Below are 21,037 nucleotides of genomic sequence, written 5' to 3'. Positions count from 1 at the left end.
AGTAAAGAGAAGAAGAGGAAGAAGTGGAGAAGGGAGGAGAGAAAATGGAGGAGAAGGAGAAGGAGGAAAGATAGAACGACGACTTTGATCTTGCTAAGTCCGATCATCTTTAACTTTGGTACACTTGCACTCGCGATCAACTCTATATTTTAATGACTAGGAAGATATAGGTATAGTTAATTATGATGAGATGATATTTTTATCTTCCATGATTAAGTATGTATATCGATGTAGTTTTGTTTTGTTTAAACACGTTTTTTTCTTAATTTTTATTTTGATACGCTAATATTAAACAAAACTACAATTTATTAATGTCATCATTTTGATCGAGATAAAAAAATATATTATATCGTAGAAGAAATTGTTATAAACTAAATTATAACGATTACAACAATGCAAACATTTAACAGTACTGCGAACAAGATTAAAAGGCTAGACAGGGGTATTGCATGCAGCAGACAGGACAACAGACTGCAAACCAATGGGTTAAGTATGTGATGCACCGTTTAACTTACTCTCTCTCTCTCTCTCTCTCTCTCTCTCTCTCTTTCTTTCTTTCTTTCTCTTTCGTTCAGTCTATTACCCCATCTATTTCTATTTCACACTACGGCGATAACGATTATCTACGTTGGAAGGCCAACGACCAAGCCAGTCCAAGGAAAAATGAAGATGTCTAGGAAAACGTATATACAAGTTTACTATTGGCTAAGTCGATTACGGTGAATCGTAGAAGCAATTCGTGGAATCACGACTCGCGTTAACTGTTTTCGATGATATAACAAATTACGAGAGAGAAATATATATATATTTGTGTGTGTGTGTATATATATATCCAACAACAGTATACCGATAGAACGACTTTTTAATTATATTATTAAATCTGTTTATACTTGATAAATAAAATGTCGATACTTTTTTTTTTTCAAGGAAACTTTTTCTCTTTTTTTTTTTTTTTTCACGCGAACGTGTACCAGCAGCAGCAGCATGTCAATAACCCGCGTTATATCTCGTTTAATGGAAGATGAGATAGAAAAACCTGTAAATAATAATATCAACGCATCCTTTCCCGAGGAATAACTTGTTGTCGAAACTAACGTGTTTTCTTATACAAACGCGGAAGAAAATATGATGATACACACGAGGAGAGAGAGAAAGAAAGAGAGAGAGAGAGAGAGAGAGAGACTTTTCCGCGAAACGACACGTACGAGCTTTTATTTCCACCAGCAATGGGGAAGACAAAAAAAGTCAATTAAATGTTATACCAGCGAGTACCGTGTTTTTTTCAAGACACACCTATACATGACAACGTTGGAGGAAACAGGTGTAGGATGCACATTTCATCAAACTTACATTTTTTAGTTTACTTCGATATTAGCCAGTTTTTTCTTTTTTGTTATCTCTCATGTAATTTCAACGTTGAAAAACGTATGCTTTGTTTCTTCCTTTTTTTTTCTATATCAATGCTAATTGTCTCAGATTCCGATATTGCAAACCATAACATTTGTATACAAATACTCACTTAAATTTGTTGCCAGGAGTGTAAAACATGCAACTGTGTATCATAAAATTAAAAAAATCAATGCATCCACTAATCTTGCAATTCCGTGAATATTTTCGACATCTAATGTCGAATGAATAAAATTTTGAAATAAAAAAAAAAAGAAAGTCAACAGTTGTTCTTTTTTTTTTTAATACTAATCCATTGTGTATAATCCATGTGGTTGGTTGTTCTTTTAGGAAATACTTTTTCTCCCTCTTTTCAATCATAGATCTAACACATCCATTTACCAATCATCTTGAATATCTAATCGAAATCATCTTACCATTCCCCCCCATATACGCGTAGTAACATCAAAGGACAGCGAACGTGTTAAAGAGAAAGGAAGAGAGGTGGGGAGGGGAGGGGAGGGGAGGGGACGACCCTCGAAGATGGTTCCGCCTTTGACATCTCCCCATGTGTCCTTGAACGATGCGGATGGGATTCCTCGATTCGCTTCACGAATTACTTACGAGAGACGTGAGGATCCTTCTAAGGAAGCCACCAACAACAACCAAGGAAACGTTAGCAGCTGCCGCATACGATTGCGTCCGATAAAACGAAGAAAATAAGACACGAATAGAAAGAGAGAATGAAAAAAAAGAATGATTATTTTTTCGATTAAATGTCGAGACCTATCTGATTATTATTGTGACGTTTGTAAAAACGTCAAAATATCTCTCTTCGTGGGTTTATTGGCGTCCAATAAACTTGAGAACTAACATAATGATTGGCAAGTATTAGAGGTTTTTATAGTAATGGAAAAAAAATGTTACTCGCGTATTTATCTCGTTAATTATTATAAAGTAGAAAATTTAATTTTTTTTTTAATTATTTAATTTAATCAAATTCTTCTAATTGCATTATGATTGATTTAATTTATAACCATAATCACTGGTAACTTATGTTAATACATTATCTTACCTTGTCATATGATTAATTATTATCAATCTTATTGCTCGACATAGAATATTTTATATATCTCTCTCTCGAACATTTGGTTATTTTTATCAAAATAATATTAACACGAAAAGCTTTAGTTTATTATTAATGGTCTCGAGCTTATAATCGTCAAAATGTATTTCAAACATTCAAAGATTAACCATTAATCAATTAAACATTGATCATAAAAATTGCAAATAAAAAAAAAAAAGAAAAATACAACCCAATCGCATTGGCTTATAAACAACACAATTCTCAATTTTGTTGCCACGACCAATTTTCTCAAAAAAAGAAAAAGAACAAACGGATAAATTAAATGCGTATATAGAAAGAAGAAGAAGTAAGAAGAGAAGGCTAAGGTTAAAATGAAGGGGTCGCGGGTAAAGGAAGGAAAAAAAAAAAAACACAAATCTTTTCTACGTCTCGAAATGACGCTTCTAACGTAGTAAGAAAGTCGTTCTATCGAAAAGAATCACACAGGGGGAGAGAAGAGACCGGTTCTTCCGGCAGGTTTTTACCTCTACTATTAATAAAAGTTTTAAGTATGCGGCACGCAATGGACGAAGAAAGAAAGAAAGAAAGAGAGAGGAAGAAAAAAGGGGGGAGAAGATAAAAATTTAGTATACGTCACGTTGTTCATTCGTTCATTCGTTCGTTCGTTCGTTCGTTTATTTATTTGTTCGTTCATTTCTGCGTGTATTGCATCGCAAGGCAAAAATTTATTCGACTGTATATACCTTGGCTTTAATTGTATGCTAATAAAGACCGTTTGTAACATAAGAAACGATGACTAGGTTCGTTAATTAAGCCAGAACAACACTAAGTAAGCCTTAGAAACACGAACCCCTCCCCCTACCGCACTCTTGCTCACTCTTTCTCTCTCTCTCTCTCTCTCTGTTCGATTATCGATCTCTCGATATAGAACTCGGCAAAATAATTTTTTTCATCGATTTTATGAAATAAATCTGAGATAATCTATATAAGTATTTATATATGTACAACAATATATTCTCGTACGATGTAAACAAACACTCAAGAGAAAGAAAGATAGAGAGAGAGAGAGAGAAAGAAAGAAAGAGGCTAGTGCACTCTCTATGGAAGTAGTTAGCAGATAATAAGCAATCTCGTTATCTTATCGTGCGATCTCTTGCACGATTACCACCAACCAGGCCTCCAGTGATACCTTCGTTAACGATTAATTAACCCTTCGCACCAAGTTATTCGAGTCACGCTAAAGTGTCTGAATAACGGAAGCAACAACAATTATCTTTCTCTTGTTATATATTTTGTTGACGAAAAATAGAATAAAATAAAGAGGAATTCAAATGAAATTATTAAAATATAAATGTTGCGAAAGAAAAAACATCTATCTCGTAATGTTACGCGTTGTAATATATATATTTTAATTTATTATCTATTTTTCTTACAGTAGTTTATTTTTAGCTCAACGTATTATATTCCACTCTCGACCAATAAAAATTCGATTAAAGAAAATAGAAGACTCGGCGAATAAAGTTTTTCCCAAATCACGATAGGGTGTAGGTGGGTGGGTGGGTGGTGGTGGTTGTTTTTGTGTTGTGTTTACTGGGTTTGCCGACACATGCGTATGGTGTGTTTTACCTTGACGCGTATCTTTTTTTCATTATCGCCAATCTCTCTCCTTCCCTATACTTTTTCTTTTTGTATAAATCCTAAAAGTCGTGTGACAAGGCAAGGCAAGGCAAAGCAAGGCAGGTATACACGTGTATTGTATATCGAAAGCCTTCAAAGAAGCTCTTATCCCATTAATCTCTAACCGAACGTAGTAGATTTGTTCAATAATCCAAACCGATAAATCTCGAATTTCTACGGGGAGAGAATGTTTTCGAACGAAAATCCAAAATGTCTTTTTTTATTACGAAACTTTCAATTGCAACACATTAACCAGTGATTCTTTCTTTTTTTTTTTTTTATTTGCCTGTTCGGTTTAAATAAATAACGCCGAGATATAAATTCTCCTTATCGTTGAACTTTTTTTATGTTATCTTTTATAGGAAAAGAAAAAAAAAACAGAAATTCTTTATATTTGTCAAAATAACGTATTTACAACAGTGTATTATTACGTGAGCGATTGTAAATCGAACACGATAGATAAAATTAAATAAAGACTGATTTCGTATTAGCGAATCTCAAAATGATAAACAACAATATTATCGTTTAAAAAAGAAGGACAAACAAAAGAAAAAAAAAAAAAAAGAGAAGAAAAATAAAATAAATGACTCGTTATCATTCTCTTTAATTAGAAATACGACAGAAAATCTAAATCAACAGAGCAAAGATACAACACACACAACGCGCTCGTGTATCGTATAATCAAAACAATCATCTTTATCAAATGTGCGTGGAAAACATATGGAAAGAGAAAGAGAGGGAAAGAGAAAGATAGCATAAAGTGAGCAAACTAGCATCTCGGGAGAGGTAAATACGAGGTTAACAAAGCAATTAGCAGTAAACAACCCTTGGGCTTGCAATAATTCATACCAACACACGTGGTCCATATATAAACCGGCGCCTGTACACGCGTGGCCTTGAACACCCGATAGATAGGACTTCTTTTACTTTTACGCAACATTATTTTTTCAATGTTGAGTAGACGACGAGAGATAATCGACAAGAGTCAGGAAATGAAAAATACATAGAGAAAAAGAAAAAATATATCTATATATAGTAGAGACATTTAGAAACGTACGTAAACAAAGTTGCAAAAGTCGTTGAAAGCAGATAATGAGAAAGAAAGAAAGATAGAGAAAAGATAACGGGTGGATCGGGTAAATAAAGATTCGCGTTTCTTTTCGGTCCTCAAGTCGGTGAGATTTAATCGACGAGCATTCACGAACATTCACAAACATTTACGGAAGAGTTACTGCGTATCTTCTTATTTTTCGTATACTGCAACAACAACTCAGGACGAATACGTTATACAGGAGAGATAAAGATATAAATGATATAGAAAGGATAATAATTATTAACGTCTGTTATATTTCAACACAGTTAATTAAACATATATCCGTGAGAAAAAAAATGTAGGTGAATTTATCAAATAAATATTCATTTCTTTCTTTCTTTTTCTCTCTCTCAGCTTCATCAGTTCTTTCAATAAAAGCTCATTACAAATCGCATGGGACGATTTAGATAAATTCGTATAAATTATTAACAGCATATTATTTATTCGTTTATCAATCCAAATTGAAATCCGACCAGGAATAATTCCAGGAGGAATTTTGGAAAATGTCCATTTGATAGAATTGCGTTTAACCTGACAGATGTCTCTTTCCATGTCACAGACGGACATTAATGAAAATTCGTTGTGAAATTAAAGAGTCAATTGAAAGAGAAGAAAGAGAGAGAGAGAGAAAAAACGTGATTAATGACGGACGATAAATATTTTCTTGCCGTGGTTCAATCGATAACGGAAGGACCGAGGGGGTAGTAGTACACAAATGGCGTACGTACCTTATCGGAAATGTGTTCGGCAAAAGGCGAGACGTAATTTTCTTTAATTACGGTCATTCGATGGGAACTTTGACAACATGACCCCCCTTGTGTACGAACAAATATATATATATATATATCTTGAAATGGGCAATGCACGTTGTGAGCGAGTTTAATGTAACTAGACTTGCCGTAGGGGTTGATATTTTTAACGAAAATAACCATCCCGTAACCAAGTACCCATGAAAATGGTCCATCGACAAACACAGTCTGGACGCCACTACCGGGCTACGCTAATTAACCTCGAGAAGGGATACCCCCATAGTATTCATACTCATTGTACCTTTCCAAATTACTAGCCCTTCCATTCTTCTTCTCTCCTCGTCCCAACAACTCCTACTTTCTTGCTCTTTTATAATAATATGTGTGAATACATTACAGGCTAAACGTTTAAAAAAGAAACTTGGTGCTGATTTACGTAGAAAATCGAATACAACGTTTGATTTGACACACCACCCACCCCGTCGTTGTTCGATTATATCAAATATTATATAAAAAACTAAATGATATGTCCTTATTTGATTTGAACATTTTCTTATGTTCACAATGGTTCCCTCCTCTCTCTTATGTATTTCAAAATTTGGACCTGTGTAGTAGTGTGTTAAAACACTTGCCTTTTCGAAATTACGAGATATAATCGCAAGAAACAAGAGAGAAAGGAAATTCTTATATTTCTTGCCCGAGGAAAAAAGTTATAAATAAACTCTGTAAAACTCTGACGCAAACTCTGTGACACACAAGAGACGATAGAATAAAATCTGTTTTATTCATTCGATTCACTACTACCAACAACAAAGTCTCTCTTTCTCATTCAATCGAACTAATAAAAGTAAATTAAATTAAAAAGCCACTAGATATATATAATATCCTCGATGATATTGTCAACTTTTTCTGTTTAATGAAACACATTGTTTTCTTCGTATTTATTAATTCTTTTTAAATACATATTGCTGCTTTGTGAATTTACGACAAAGCCAAAGTTAAACACACATTCTCCCCCTCCAGCCAGTCAGGAAACCTTTTATAATATGATAAAATAAAGCGTGGCTTGGTTACGACAAAAAAAAAAAAAAAAAAGAAGAAGGCGCAAAAGTGATCGTCGAAGTATGAAATAAGACAAAGAATAAAAGAAGAGGACAGGAAGAGAGAGAGAAAGAGAAGTGATTACGAGTAGCTTTCAATTCATGAATGTTAACGACATGCGAAAAAGAAGGTGTGTTGTTGTCGTCGTTTCCTCTACCAGAGGCTTATACGATCTATGAATTTGCATAAATTTGACAAACAGTTTATTACGCATTCGTCGATGTACACGCGCACGTGTAATCTTCTGTCTCTCTCTCTTTGTTTTTCTTTCTGTCTTTCTACCTAATACGAAATAAAAGATGAAAGATACGCAAGTGGAGTTTGGGTCAACGTGTGAAGGACGTTTCTTTTACCAACTGAATAATGTAAGGCACGATGATAATCCCGAGGACTGCGAAATTCTTTTTCGGAGAACTTGTTCCACGACCGGTACTGCTATAATACTTTTATATGCTAATTCTCATAATCACTAAACAAATCAAAATGATGCAAATGTATTGCGTGAGTCGGTATAAACGAAATTTTTATATTAACCCATCCAATAACCTCTAGGTGCTGAGAACTCATTCGTTAATTATAATATTAAAAAAAAAAAAAAAAGTATATGCATAATCTAATTATAAAAATGACATTTGCAATCAATTCTTCATTATCTTCGATTAACACACAATGTATTAATAAAATAATATCATTCATTTGTGCATATATAGTAATTAAATGTATTTGAACTAATACAAAAAAAAAAAAAAAATGATCCCCCCATAATAAAAAGAATTCATGTTAGAAGCGCCACGGACGAATCACGTGAAATGCACCTGGCAATCAACGTGTTGTGTTAATCACGTTCGCTAATCTCGTGAGCTTTGAAATATAATAGATCGAAAATTCCTTTCATTTTTTTTTTTTTTATAAAACACGAATACACAGAGAGGAAGAGAAAAATAAAAAGCGAAAAAAAAAAACAGCAGAGAAAAAGAAAATATAAAAAAAGTTAACTAAAACGTGGGCATAATTTTCGCGATACCCCATAAGTTGGTTGGCCCGTCTAATCTCGTTAACCGACCGGTCGGTTAGTTAAACATGCGGTAATAATGAAAGTCGCCTTGTTATTATTAACCTAACACCAAGGGAAGGAAAAATGTGTAATATCCGACAAGTTGATGGTGGTGTTGTTGTAGCTGCGGAAGAAGAAGAAGAAGAAGAAGAAAAATAAAAAAAAAAAAATTCAGAAAGGCACGAGTTATAACGAAGTTTAATCCCTTTATAAACTTTTCTTCTTCTTATGCGACCAAAACCCCCTTCACTCTCACCCCCCCCCCCAACTATCCCTTGCAAGAGCTCATTTCAGAAAAGAAACGAGGAAAAAAAATAATCGGGGGTAAAAAAAAAAATTATATGCTGCTACTATATAGAGAAAGACAAAACTCGTCACATTTAGATTACTTCGACCCGGTTTACTTACTTTTTTTGATGAAGGGGAAGAGAGGGTGAGGTGGGGGGTGTGGAACACAAGCAAGGAAGACAAATTTATTATAAATCTTAAACTAGTGTTCTACCTATGTATCTCTCTACGAAGTTAGGGGATGTAATGGGAACCTATCAGAACCTCTCTGTTTAACTTTTAAATACAGACACCATATATACACATCGTGAAGAAACAAATATTCTTTACGGTGAAGTCGCAATATCGTCCCCTATTATTCGTACCCACCCCTGCTGTCAATTTAAAATAATTGATATATGCTTGTAATGCAAGGTACTGAAATTATTAAACACGAAATCCTATTATTTTCGGGATTATTTAACGTTCAAATTAAAATATAAATTTTATTATTGCAAGAGAAGAACATATTATTCTTAAACAAAAAATATAATTTGAGATAAATGATAATGAACATTGATATTCGTATTTATGATTGGTCTTCCTATTTTGAATCTTATCAGATTTTTTTAAACGATTGTATTATGTTTTCTGTGTGGACAAATTTAGAAATATAATATTGCATTACACATACACACAAATAATAAATTATTTAAAATGAAAATAAAAGGTATAAATATATTCCTCTACGATTAACTGTATAGATATAATAAAATAATATAATAATAATAATAAATTACTTATTTATACAAAGAGTATAATATAAGAAGTAAACTAATAAATATAAGGAGGGCAGAAAGAAAAGAGAATAAAGAAGCATAAACCTCTTAGCATATTTTATCTTTCACGTTACTTCCTCTTCTTTTCTTTTCTTTTTTTCTTTTTTTTTTAATAATAATTGGAACACTCACGACCCTCTTTTTTTCGACTACGGCGCGAATGGAATGTCTTATTTGGGATGAAAAGAAGAAAAAGAAAAAAAGAGAATGGAGAGAAGGTGGAGTAAAGTTCGAGGTCCGATAATAACGCGAAAATTCAACTGGATTTGTCCTAGAAAGAGGGGGATGAATATATCCACCCTTCGAAGAGAATTTAATTAAGGGCAAATTCGACCTTTAGAAAAAAGAAACACGCGACCGATAGGAGGAGGAAAGAAATGTTGGAAGTACGCATCTCGCCCTGTCTTCTTTAAGGCATCCTTGGAAGATCTGTCTATCTCACTCACTCTCATTCACTGTTCTGTTCTGTTCTTGCAAGCTTGAGGGTCGAGGTTCGAGGTTCAGGGTCAATCCCCGAACTCGTCGATCCTTTCTAAGCATACTCTTTCTCTTTCCTTCTTTCTTTTTAGTTATCTTCATCGTTACATCACTTTTAACTCTTATCTATAAATACCTGTTCGAATCTAACAAACATAATTTAAACGAAAAATGTATGTACCAATTTATTTGTGATTAATTATACAAAGTGTCCGAGATATTTGTTTCGTACACACGTATATTACGTTAATAAATGAGAAAATATGTTATATGTACAATGTAAATCAGTTAAACTTTTATTCAACACATAAATTGTAAAATTGTCTAAATATGTTACACAATGATGATATTCGTGTTGTTTACTATCTTTAAATGATTCAACTATTTAGTTTTCTCTGAACAATAACTTGGCAGTCTAGTTCACTTCAATTACATTTTTATTTATAGAAGAAACTGATGTAAAAGAAGATTCTTATACAACTGTTATAGTTATATTTGATGTTATTGTAGAACGAATTATGTGGATGCAGTTGTAGAAATTAATAGAAAGCAAGAAGAAATTCGTCGTGTCAGAATAAAGCATGGTAACGACACGTGCATCAAACTTGTATTCTTGTAAGCGAGGGCAATATTTTCAATACAATACATTGAGATATTTTGAAAATTGTTGTTGTAACTTTTGAACAAAGCCTTTTAAAATGATTTATTTTTATATAACACATTATTGTGTGTCTTATTTTTGAGCATAGAATATTTCCTCAATATTGGCGTAGATACAAAAAACTTAATAATAAAATATTACAAATATATCTCAAAAGATTTGATCAAAATTATCATTAGTTCAACCATAATATCATTGTATTACCGTATTACATAAAACCAACGTATAAAATTTCGAATAATTCGTATGTTGAGTAATCTGCCTTGACATTTTCGTCGGTATATTTTTTATGAATTTGTAGGAAAAATATATGAAAAAAAAAAAAAAAAAAAGAGAATAAACAATTATTGTAAAGATCATCGAAGAGTTCTCGCAACGCGTTAATTCCCATGTTTGAGGTAGGAATTATCGATCGATCGATTGATCACACTGAACACAATTGAATAACACGTAACGATCATTTACCTTTACTGTAAACGATCGATAATGAAGAGACGAAGAAAGTGATAATTACTATACCGGTTAAAGCTACAAACTCTTACTTAAACAGCTCATGGCTCTTGCTCAACAATATTATGCAAAAAAAATATATATATAATATAATTAAAGATCTCGTGAGTCTCGTTGTAATTATTGTTAAAAATCTTCATGTGTTCCTATAAAAATAAATAATAAAAAGAGTGTTCGAGTGTTGAAAACATATTTTACCTCTTTTTTTTTTTGTTTTTATAAAATAAATTAAATTTTTGATATTTGAAATAGATTGAAAAATTAATAAACTCGACAAATCAGAGACGAATGCACCGAATGCAATTAAATTAAAACGAAAAGCTTCGTGATGTGAATCCATTTATGAAAGGGAGAGGAAACAAAAAAACAGATAAACGAATGCATAAAATATTTCCCGAAAAATACATGAACAAGTTTCTACAGTCATTGTGTTACTTCTTGGTTAAGAAAGATACCTTAAAAAAAAAAAAAAATGATAACATTTGTTTCTTAGAAATACCGACATTTATCTCGCGTGTGAAACTGCGATTTGTCTAACATGAAGGTGACTAGGTAAGATAATTTCTTATCGCTACCGGCTAAATGCTCGGGCTTGTTTATCCGAACAGGAAATTCCTAAAGGAAAAAGAAAAAAAAAAAAAAAAAAGGAATATTAAAACAGTAACAACGCAAAAGTTCGAAATTACTTTTCGAAGAAAATAAACATGATACAAAAATGATTCTTTTAAATTTTATCGATAAAAAAAAAGAAAAAAAATAACCTCGCATGATTGGTTAAAAATATAATTATTATCAACAATTGCAATATAAATAGAACAAAATTATAGAAATACAGTTCGACCATACGAAAAACTCGTAAATGAAATATATTTTAAGATAAGATAAAAGGAAAATAAAAGAAGTCATGATTTCTTCTCTAAAAATAACGTTAGGAAGAAGACGTTTAGAACTGAAAAAGAAACAAAAGAAACAAAATAGAAAAAAAAGTTGCTTTAGTAACAACGAGTAAGCAGCAACCACCCTTGGCTTGCTGCTACTGCTGCTGCTGCCGTTTGTGCCTTCGCAGTTACGTACAACGATATTTAGAATTGGTAATCGACATCCTCGTTGTTATCCCTCTCGATCCCTCAACGGAACAAGGCGTGCCACCATACCATCTTCATCGTAGTCATTGTGTGTCGTTGGAATGGTGGTAGTGGTGATGGTGATGGTGATGGTGGACCCCCTTCTCGACAACCACCACCCGAAAGATTTAGGATAATGCGCAGTTCGGAGGAAGCTCCTCCTTTTAATTGAAGCCCATAAAGGAGGAGGAATGTGTCGCGAGACATAGGGCTGGGATAAGGAAGTAGAGAATATAAGAAAGAGAAAGTGAGAGGGAGAGAGAGAGAGAGAGAGAGAGAGAGAGCGAAATAGAAGAGAAGAAAGAGAGAGAGAAAGAAACAAAGGGACAACTCCTTGAAATTTTACGAGCCCGTTGTTCTCCCACCGACACGTCGTTAGATTGAAAATAAAAGGAAACATTGGCGTTTCCTAAAGATGAGAGAGGGGTTACGTAACAGTAACATCTTTTTAAAAAAAAAAAAAGAAAAAAAACAAAAACAAAAAGAAAACTTTTTTACGGTCGGACGGGATTGAAAAATGTAAATTAAATCGAGAAAGATATTTTTATTTATAATATCGTATAATTAAAAGGATGAAAAACAAATTGTTTATCATAATCGATATATTTAAGAGTCTTTTATATACCAAAACGATTAACTCTGCAGAAATAAAAAGAAAAAAAAGAAAGATTGATGAAATAAAATGCATGATTTTATCATTTGTTACCGAGCAATTATAAAATAGTAATAGAGAAAGAAAATTTGTCTTACATTAAATATAAAAAGAAGTTGGAGTTTCGCGATCAATCGGTTCGATAATAAAATTAAACAAAATTTCAAAAGTCGAATTATAATCCGTTTAAATTCGCGAATATTTCATATATTTTAAATTGATACAAAATCAAAAATACAAAAGTAAAATCAGTATAGATAGTTCCTCCCCTCTTCCCTTTGAAAAATAAAAAGGGAGAGTGATGAAAAAAGAAAAAACAACGTGTACGAATTTTTAAACGTATTCTCTCTTCGTCGTTCTGCCTCTTTAAATGCATCGTGGTGCCGTGATTCAATGCAGTTGGCCTTGAAGAACTGCTAGAGCATCGGGCTCCTCCTTTACTTGGTGGCCCTGAAGAGGTGGCCACGGTCAAGGCCACAAACATTTCTCTCTCTCTCTCACTCTATCTCTTTCCTGCAACTTTTTCTCTTCCTTTTCTATTCCCTCTCCCTTCTTATCTTTTCTTCTTCACCACTTCTTCTTCTTCTTCTTCTTCTTCTCTCTATATCTTCGTTCAGATGCACACGCTCAAATGCAAGGAAGAACAAAAAAAAAAAAAAGAAAAGAAAAAAATTGAGAAGATTCTCGGTAAATGTCGATGGTTGTTTTAAGAACTCGAGGAACGTTGTATGATTATTCGGTTTTGTGTCGCTCTGTTTGAGCTGAAAACGAAAACGGCTCCTATTTCGTTTGCGCGAACGTGCGCACTTTTTTAATCGCAACACGAGACCAAACTTGCAAATAGAAATGATATCAGTAACAGTGGCAGATTGTAATAGATATACAATATATATGTGTGTGTACGTTTTTAGGGTGCATAAATAATTCGAATCAACGATATTGTTATAAAACTAATCAATCAGATATTAAGTGGATTAATGATGAATTGAAAAAATAAAAACACAATCCTAAGATAATCGAACAAACAAATCTTTCGAATAATATTATTATTATTATTATTATATTCTACTAAAAAGAAAATCTTGACGATAACGTAAACGGCAGATAGAAAAAGAAATTGTTCTATGTGTGCTTTAAAGATCTTCTTCGTTACTTTCTTCGTCTAAACACGATTCGATAGAAACTACCAACAAAAATAGGACAAGTTTCCAAGCCGGAATCTAAAAATAGTAGGATGCTTCGAATATGCCTGAAACGCGCGCACATACACGCCCGCCCTGGGTAGGACGAGACAACGTAATCTTCTTCGTCTTTCCTACCCTTCGTCTTTTCACCCTTCGAAAAACGACATATGATTATACACATATAGCCGATATATATTTTCTCCTTATGTGTTTTTTTTTCTCTCTTTCTCTCTCTCTCACACACACACACACATATACTTTTTTTCTCTCTTCTTTTCCTTTCGTTTCGCAAAACGAACTCGCAATTTCATTCAAGCCTCTCGGAAAAGCTCGTCTGGAAAGTTCTTCAATGAGAAGGGGAAAGAAAAGAACTTCCGCTTTCCTTCTCCTTACACAAGTGCTCTTTTGTTCTTCGAAACGAAGTAGAAAAGAATCTTTATTTCCTTTCTCTCCCTCTCTTCTTTCTCTATCTTTCTTTTATTCCTCCTGACTTCCAATGAAACCCCCCCCCCAAACGATTTGAACGGAACGATCGCGTTCTGATGTTTCTTTTTCTAGGTTAAACGGAGACCAATCGTCTTAAATCAAAGAGACTTCTACCTATCTTCCTTCTATCGAAATTCTATCCTAGAATAGGAGTGGAAGTGGAAGAGAGAGAGAGAGATCGAAATTTCAAGCTAACAGAGAGTGATCCTCAGGGATATATCGGGTTACGTTTATAAGAGGTAATCTCTCTCCTCTACTCCGTTTCTCCCGTTAACGTTTCCGAGAAGATCCGAAGCGATAGGAGGAGCCGCGCTGCCTCCTTTACAAGGATATCGCCAAGTACGCTGTTACTGCTGCTGCTGTTACTGTTGCTGGATAATATACGAATACCCTCTTCAAAGAATATTACATATGTTTTAAGAAAACTTAAGAAAAAAAGAAAAAAAAAGAAAGAGAGGAAAATAAAAAAGCATCTCGAAAAGGAAAGTACGTTTTAGCATGAAAGAAACCATTGCTGCTACTTGAACAATACAATAACACGCGGCGTACAAATTGCTGTATGAAAAGAACGAAACAAAGAAAATATTTTCATTCAGCGGCGAAGAATTTCAAACGACAATAAGTAATAAATGTGTTATTATATTATTATAATTTTTCTTGATTTGTTGATAATCGGACAACGCAAGATTTTCTTATTAAAAAAAATAGGGGCATGAATATGAAGCAAAAAAGAAGGATAAGAAGACATTCGAAAACAATGTTAAACAAAAAAATTGTATAACAAAATTACTTGTTGCAAATGTTAATTGGTATCGTAGTACTTCACAACCGGTATTGATAATTTATTTGTTAATACTACTAACCTTGCTCGATCGGCAAAAAAGTCAATCTTACTCTTCTTCTTGACGATGGCCTGGGGTTGATGAAGAGGACTGACACTGGGCTCGCTGGTGGCCGGTGGTGAACTCGAACCGGTGCTCGATGAAAGAGAACCGGCCCTGCCGCGTCCGGATTCGATGAGTTGTGCTTCGGTGGTGCCACGTCCGTTCGCAGAAACTACGTGACTTGAGTGATTGGGTGGACCGGCCGATACGGCTAAAGTCGGCCGAGTGTTTTGCCGATTGCGTCGTTTTTTCTTCTTAGCTTCGTTCTCGTCGTGACGATTGCCCGGAGCGTTACCTAAGCCCGGTGGCATCCAGTCGAGGTCTTTCTTAAGATGGCCACGTCCGCACCGGCATCCGCAGGCTTTAAATGCAAGATCGTAGCCTTTCTTCGTCCAGAGATTTTGATGACGTTGTCTCTCGGACCAGCTTCTTGCGCGTCCGCAGCTTTTAAGATAGGTCAGGATCGTTTGCTCCCACGCATCGAAACACTCGCGATGCATGAACTGTCCAACCGGGCAGTTCTCGTTATTGCAAATGACCTTAACCGCGTCGTGCAGGGCATTCATTCGTATCAGAGAATCACTGCGCAAGCATTCCCCTGTCGGGGTGCAACAACGAGTAGTACCTTGATTGTTAATACCGTTGTTGATATTATTGTTATTATTATTATTGTTGTTGTTATTGTTGTTGTTCTGACCAATAACCAAATTGTTCTCCATTTGAACGGCGTCGTTACTTCCGGGCGCACCTATGCCGCCGTTGTTGTTGTCTACGAGGCCACCGCCACCAGCAGCGTGACCATTGCCGTGGCGCCGAGGGGCCATGGCTCTTAAACAACCGATCTCGAAAGCCGTGGCAGCCGTTTTTCTTGATTTTCCTGTCTTCCTGTCTCCCTGTCTGCCTGCTGTCTCCCTCACTCTCTCTCTCTCTCTCTCTCTTTCTTTTTCTTCTTTTCTTCCTCCCTCTAATTCCAATACCTTCCTTCGTCCTAAATTTTACCCTGTTTTATTTGATTCTTATCGTCAAACAACGACGTTGAAAAACACGACGTATCGATATTATAAAACATTCGAGTAATCGACGTTTGGATCACTCAGTCATTTTCCCGCCCGTTTCGCGTTTCTACGTTCGAGAAGTAGGATGAGTGTCACGTGGTCTCTTTCTTCTCCTTCCGACCGGCTTACAAGCACGCGCGTCAACTTTTGGAATGTTATTTAGAAGTTAGAGAACTCGAAAACAGGGATATTTCATCCACCCCCATAAACCGGTATACGAGTCGACTCGGCTCGACCAATTCAGCAGAACGAGATCGCGAAGATCGACGAAGAATCAAAGTCAAGGTCAACTCGATCGAGGCGACACCGTTGAAACGAGTGGACGCTACGCGTACTTTAATATTTAAATGCTTTTTCTCGATTATTAAATGCACTAACTTCAGATTAGATTTAAAACGAATTACTTTATGTATGTTTGTCCTATGATTGGCTCGATCGAATATGACAAGGAACACCGTTGGACAAGTTTCTCACAATGATCGCGTACCATGGAACGTGTGATCGGAACTGGCTGGCTGGCTGGCTGACTGACTGACTGTCTGACTGGTGGCCGCCTCGATGTTGCTGCTGCTGCTGTTTCTGTCTTCTCTCTTCTTCCTTTTCTTCTTCCTCCTCTTGTTCTTCTCCCGCCTGCTGCAGAGTACAAGAGACGACGTGCGCGCCGTATGTGCCCGGTGTGTCCGAGTGTCAGGGTCACCGGTGAGGGGCGCGCGCGACGTTCGATAAAACGCAATTTCCAAAGGATAAATTTTTCTTTCTCTACCACCCACACTTTCAAATCAATTTTTCGCGCCTTCGACGGATATCATCGTCGAGCAAAACTTCTGATAGAAAATCACCACCAACGTAATGATAAGTCTCTATATTATGTGTTTTTTTTTTTTTCGTTACTTCTTATGTCTTTTTATTTGTCTTTATCTCTCTCTCTCTCTCTATCTATCTATCTTGTGCGTAGCTCAGAGAAATGATGACGAGAGTTTTTAAAAAAAAACCGCACGTACTCTCGCACGTTCGGTCGCACGTCCGCTCGCACGTTAGGGTGCACCAGAATCACTGAGAGTACCGGCGACGACAGCGTGCCGGCTGCCGTGGCTCGAAGCGCGGGCGAGCGCGAAAGTGAGGCCTCATTGGGTGAAAGCGAAAGCGGCATGGTGGGGGTCACGGCTAGCGCGCCAATCGATGCCCGCCGTTCTCGTCCCCCGGCCGGCTCGGCGCCCATCCTTCTCTCTCTCTCTCTCTTCCACGCGTTTACCGATCAAATCGTCTCGCTTCGTCTCGTGAGCGAGCTGTGCAGCTTCTCCTTCACCCTCTGCCTTCCACCCACCCTCTCGCCGTCTACCCGTGAATGCGCGCGAGCGAAACGCGCGCGTTGTGTGTGTGTGTAAATACATATGTGTGTAACATCGCATCCTACCAAGAGTCCGACGCGTTTTACTTTTCACGACAGCCCTACTATACGAATAATCCGCGACGAGCGTGTGCGTGCTACGCGCTCGTGCGCGTCACACGCGATTCTCAGCCACCTATTTCTCTCTTTCTTTCTCTTTCTCTTTCTCTTTCTCTTTCTCTCTCTTTCATGCTCATGGAGTTACACGGAAATTGTATAAAGGTAATCCCGTCTTTTCTCTTGTTGTATCACCTATACGTTTTTGACAATACTCTCCTTTTTGCAAGTCTAGAGATCATTTTTGTTCTCTTTCTTTTTATTTTTCCTATTGATTTTTTTGTTGTTATTAGTAACTTTACAGACGTTATTGACACGAACGCGTGTTACATGAAACCATTGTTTCGTTAATAGTATAGTATATGCATGTGTATATTAGTCAGGTTAGTCTCTTAAAACAATTGGATTTTTTTTTCGTTTCGGGTGGATACGTTCAAAAACAATACTGCATTACGTTGAAACAAATTTTTTGTTCTTTTCTAATCCAGCTTGAATTTCTTGTCGGATAAACGTTCATTTCCTATCGTGAGATTCTCTATAGAAATTTATAATTGACGAAACCTTCGTCGAGTGATGAGGAAAATTAGCAGAGAGAGAGAGAGAGAGAGAGAGAGGAACGTTGTAATGTTTTGTATCGCTCGAACTAATCTGACATGGGAGAGAGAGAGTCAAAACTCGGAAGAAAAAATGTCTTCAAAGAGAAAACGTTGTGTTTTTGTATGGATTTGTTTATTTACGTAAGAATAACGAAACTCTTATGTCAGAATTTTATGCGTCGATAAAGTTTTGAACATCTACTTCGTAGCATATAAGATGGAAAATAAACACCATAAGAGACAAAGACGTAAAAGAAAAAAAACAAAAATAAAAGCAATAAAAACCATTTTCGTCGTACGGTTTTTTTTTGTTATTTTTTCAACTAATTAACCAACATCGTTATTCTAGGAATTTATTGAATGCGTACGTGCTGAATATCACGAAGTTTTCGTCTATTCGATTGTTCTGGACACGAGAGGACTCTTTCGATTACGTCAATTTCGTGATACTTCTTACTTTGTTTAGTTCGTCCCATTATCTAGAATTAGATTTCTTCGGAAACTACCTATCGGTTTGCACGATTTCAATTCATAGGTTTAGAACGAACAATGTTTGATGTTGCGCCACGTGTTTATGCTTTCCTAATATTCTAATGTCGTTTTTGCAACTATAAACTACCATAAATATATAAATAATACTCATTGATCTTTCAGGGAGATTTATTTTTCCTAATATTTCCTTAATTTTTATATCGTTTTTTTCTTTTTAAGAACTCTCAATTATTTCCTTCAAATATCATCAATTCATCTTAACACTTGTATTTACTATTTTAATTATTACGATTGGGGGTCATTTTATTTACATTTGAATTGGATCCAGCTTTTTATTTATTAAACAAATAAATTTATGAGCATATCGATGATTTCTTAAACTCGATGATATTTAATACACGTGACTCGTGTTTGAATTATGCCAAACTGATAGATTCGTTTTCCAGTTTTTTTCACTGATATGCGAACGGCTTTTAATAAACGTGTGAATCATACGTATTTTATAAAGAACTCATGCATATACTATACCAAAATGGAAAGAAACCATAATCGTATTTACATATAGACTCATTCACGAGAAAATATCTATCATAATCTAAAACTTCTTCTCGAAAGGAAGCATTATCGAATATTTCTTTTTTCCTGATTGTGAGCTTATAAGGAAGAAATTCACAGATTGGATTAAGTTGCAACCAAGCAAGCAAATAATACTTACTTACATGTATACATATCCGATTTATCGATACATCGAACGAAATGATAAGCTTTATAGTCAACACAATAAAATAAGAAGATTGACTGAAGATATATAATTTCATTTTATAATCTTTAATATAATTATATAACGTAACGTAAAATAATAATAATAATTATTATATTTTCGTTGATGATTTTATATAAATGTATAGAAACAAAAAAGTGAATGAAAATAGATAAAGAAAATGTTGGTTTTTCCAGTTGAAACGGAAATTATCACGATTATTTCTAATTCTTATCAGCATACCAAATTCCCATTAAAACAGTCTCCCATTCGTTTTCTAAATTAGTGAAAGGAATATACAAGCTTTCCGAGAACGCACACACTCAATCGAGCCCTCGAAATCATTAATCACTATTTTATTTATATACGTTATTTAGTCGATTAGTTACGTTACTTCTGAGAAATTCTCGTTTTAGTTCTCACCAATAGAGCACAAACATCGTACTGAACAACGGTCGCCGGATATACTCGGATCGATCGTTTTCTTTCTTTCTTTCTTTCTTTATTTCTTTCTTTATTTCTTTCTTTATTCCTTTCTTTATTTTGGCTTTTCTTATATCAGCGCCGCGTCATGCTATGAGTAAACTCTAATTTAATTAAACATCATTGTACGAATTTCGAATTTTTCGCAAGATCGTTTGAAATCCATTATAATCAGATGCGGGTGGATAACTTATTTGATAATAAGAAGCACATACTTATCAATTATTTTTTTAAACGTTCCGTAATCGTAAAAGAAAAGAAAAACATCGTAGAGCCAAATTAAACAAAAGTTAACACGCATATAATTCACATATAACTTATTTATGCTTATTAAATTTGACTCTATTATTTTGAATGTTACATTGTAACAGGATCTTATCAATATTTTTCATCTCGTTTAAACGTACATTTTGAGAAAGCTTTGAATTGCAGTAACGTAAAATAAACGAACAACTGACAACACACAATTTCATTTCAACGATTAAGATTTCTTTGTAAACGTGCTTATTTTGTTAACGCGATGTGTATTGTAATCGAGTACTAATTTCAAATCAAATACAAGCATACCGATCGAAGATGAAAAAATGTGTACTACGCGTCAAGTTCGATATGCTTTCCTATATGCCGCTGTCGCCGACAAAGAAACGACACGAAATACGTATTAGATTACATTACATAACTTTATCGGTGGAACATAAAGCTGTTACGTAACACGAAACCGCCCAATTCTCTTCGTCTCTCTCTTTTTCTTTCTCTCCCCTCTTTCTTTCTCTTCTTTTCTCTCTCCGAGTGGCATAAAAATGAGAAAGTCGTATGCGCGTTTCGATAAAAATAGCACCTGGAACACATTTCAGTTTGATCAAAGATACAAACATCTTTTTTCCTAATGTTTAATAATTTTTTTTTTATTTAAATAATAATTATAATCTGAAAGATTAACTAATCGTTAGTGTCCGAAATATTATTTAAGGCTTTG

At 34.9% G+C, this 21,037-nt stretch overlaps 1 protein-coding gene across 2 annotated transcripts in view; it reads right to left on the bottom strand.

Annotated features, from left to right (window-relative positions):
* The window catches only part of LOC106784304 (headcase protein-like), a 142,868-nt gene extending 123,407 nt beyond the window's left edge, over positions 1 to 19,461 (bottom strand). The window contains exon 1 of one of the 2 annotated variants that reach the window (XM_014743689.1): positions 15,211 to 19,461. In XM_014743689.1, coding sequence (XP_014599175.1) covers positions 15,211 to 16,055 — 845 coding nt within the window. In that variant the 5' untranslated portion in view covers positions 16,056 to 19,461. The remainder of the gene's footprint in view (positions 1 to 15,210) is intronic. The other variant, XM_014743688.1, reaches the window with a different exon arrangement.
* Between the last annotated feature and the right edge of the window lie 1,576 nt (positions 19,462 to 21,037).

This window comes from Polistes canadensis, unplaced genomic scaffold, assembly GCF_001313835.1.
Source record: "Polistes canadensis isolate GaletaPanama2010 unplaced genomic scaffold, ASM131383v1 scaffold_33, whole genome shotgun sequence".
In the NCBI taxonomy this organism is placed as follows: Eukaryota; Metazoa; Arthropoda; class Insecta; order Hymenoptera; family Vespidae; genus Polistes; species Polistes canadensis.
Note: the sequence above shows the minus strand (reverse complement) of the source record. Positions and strands in the feature narration are given on the sequence as shown.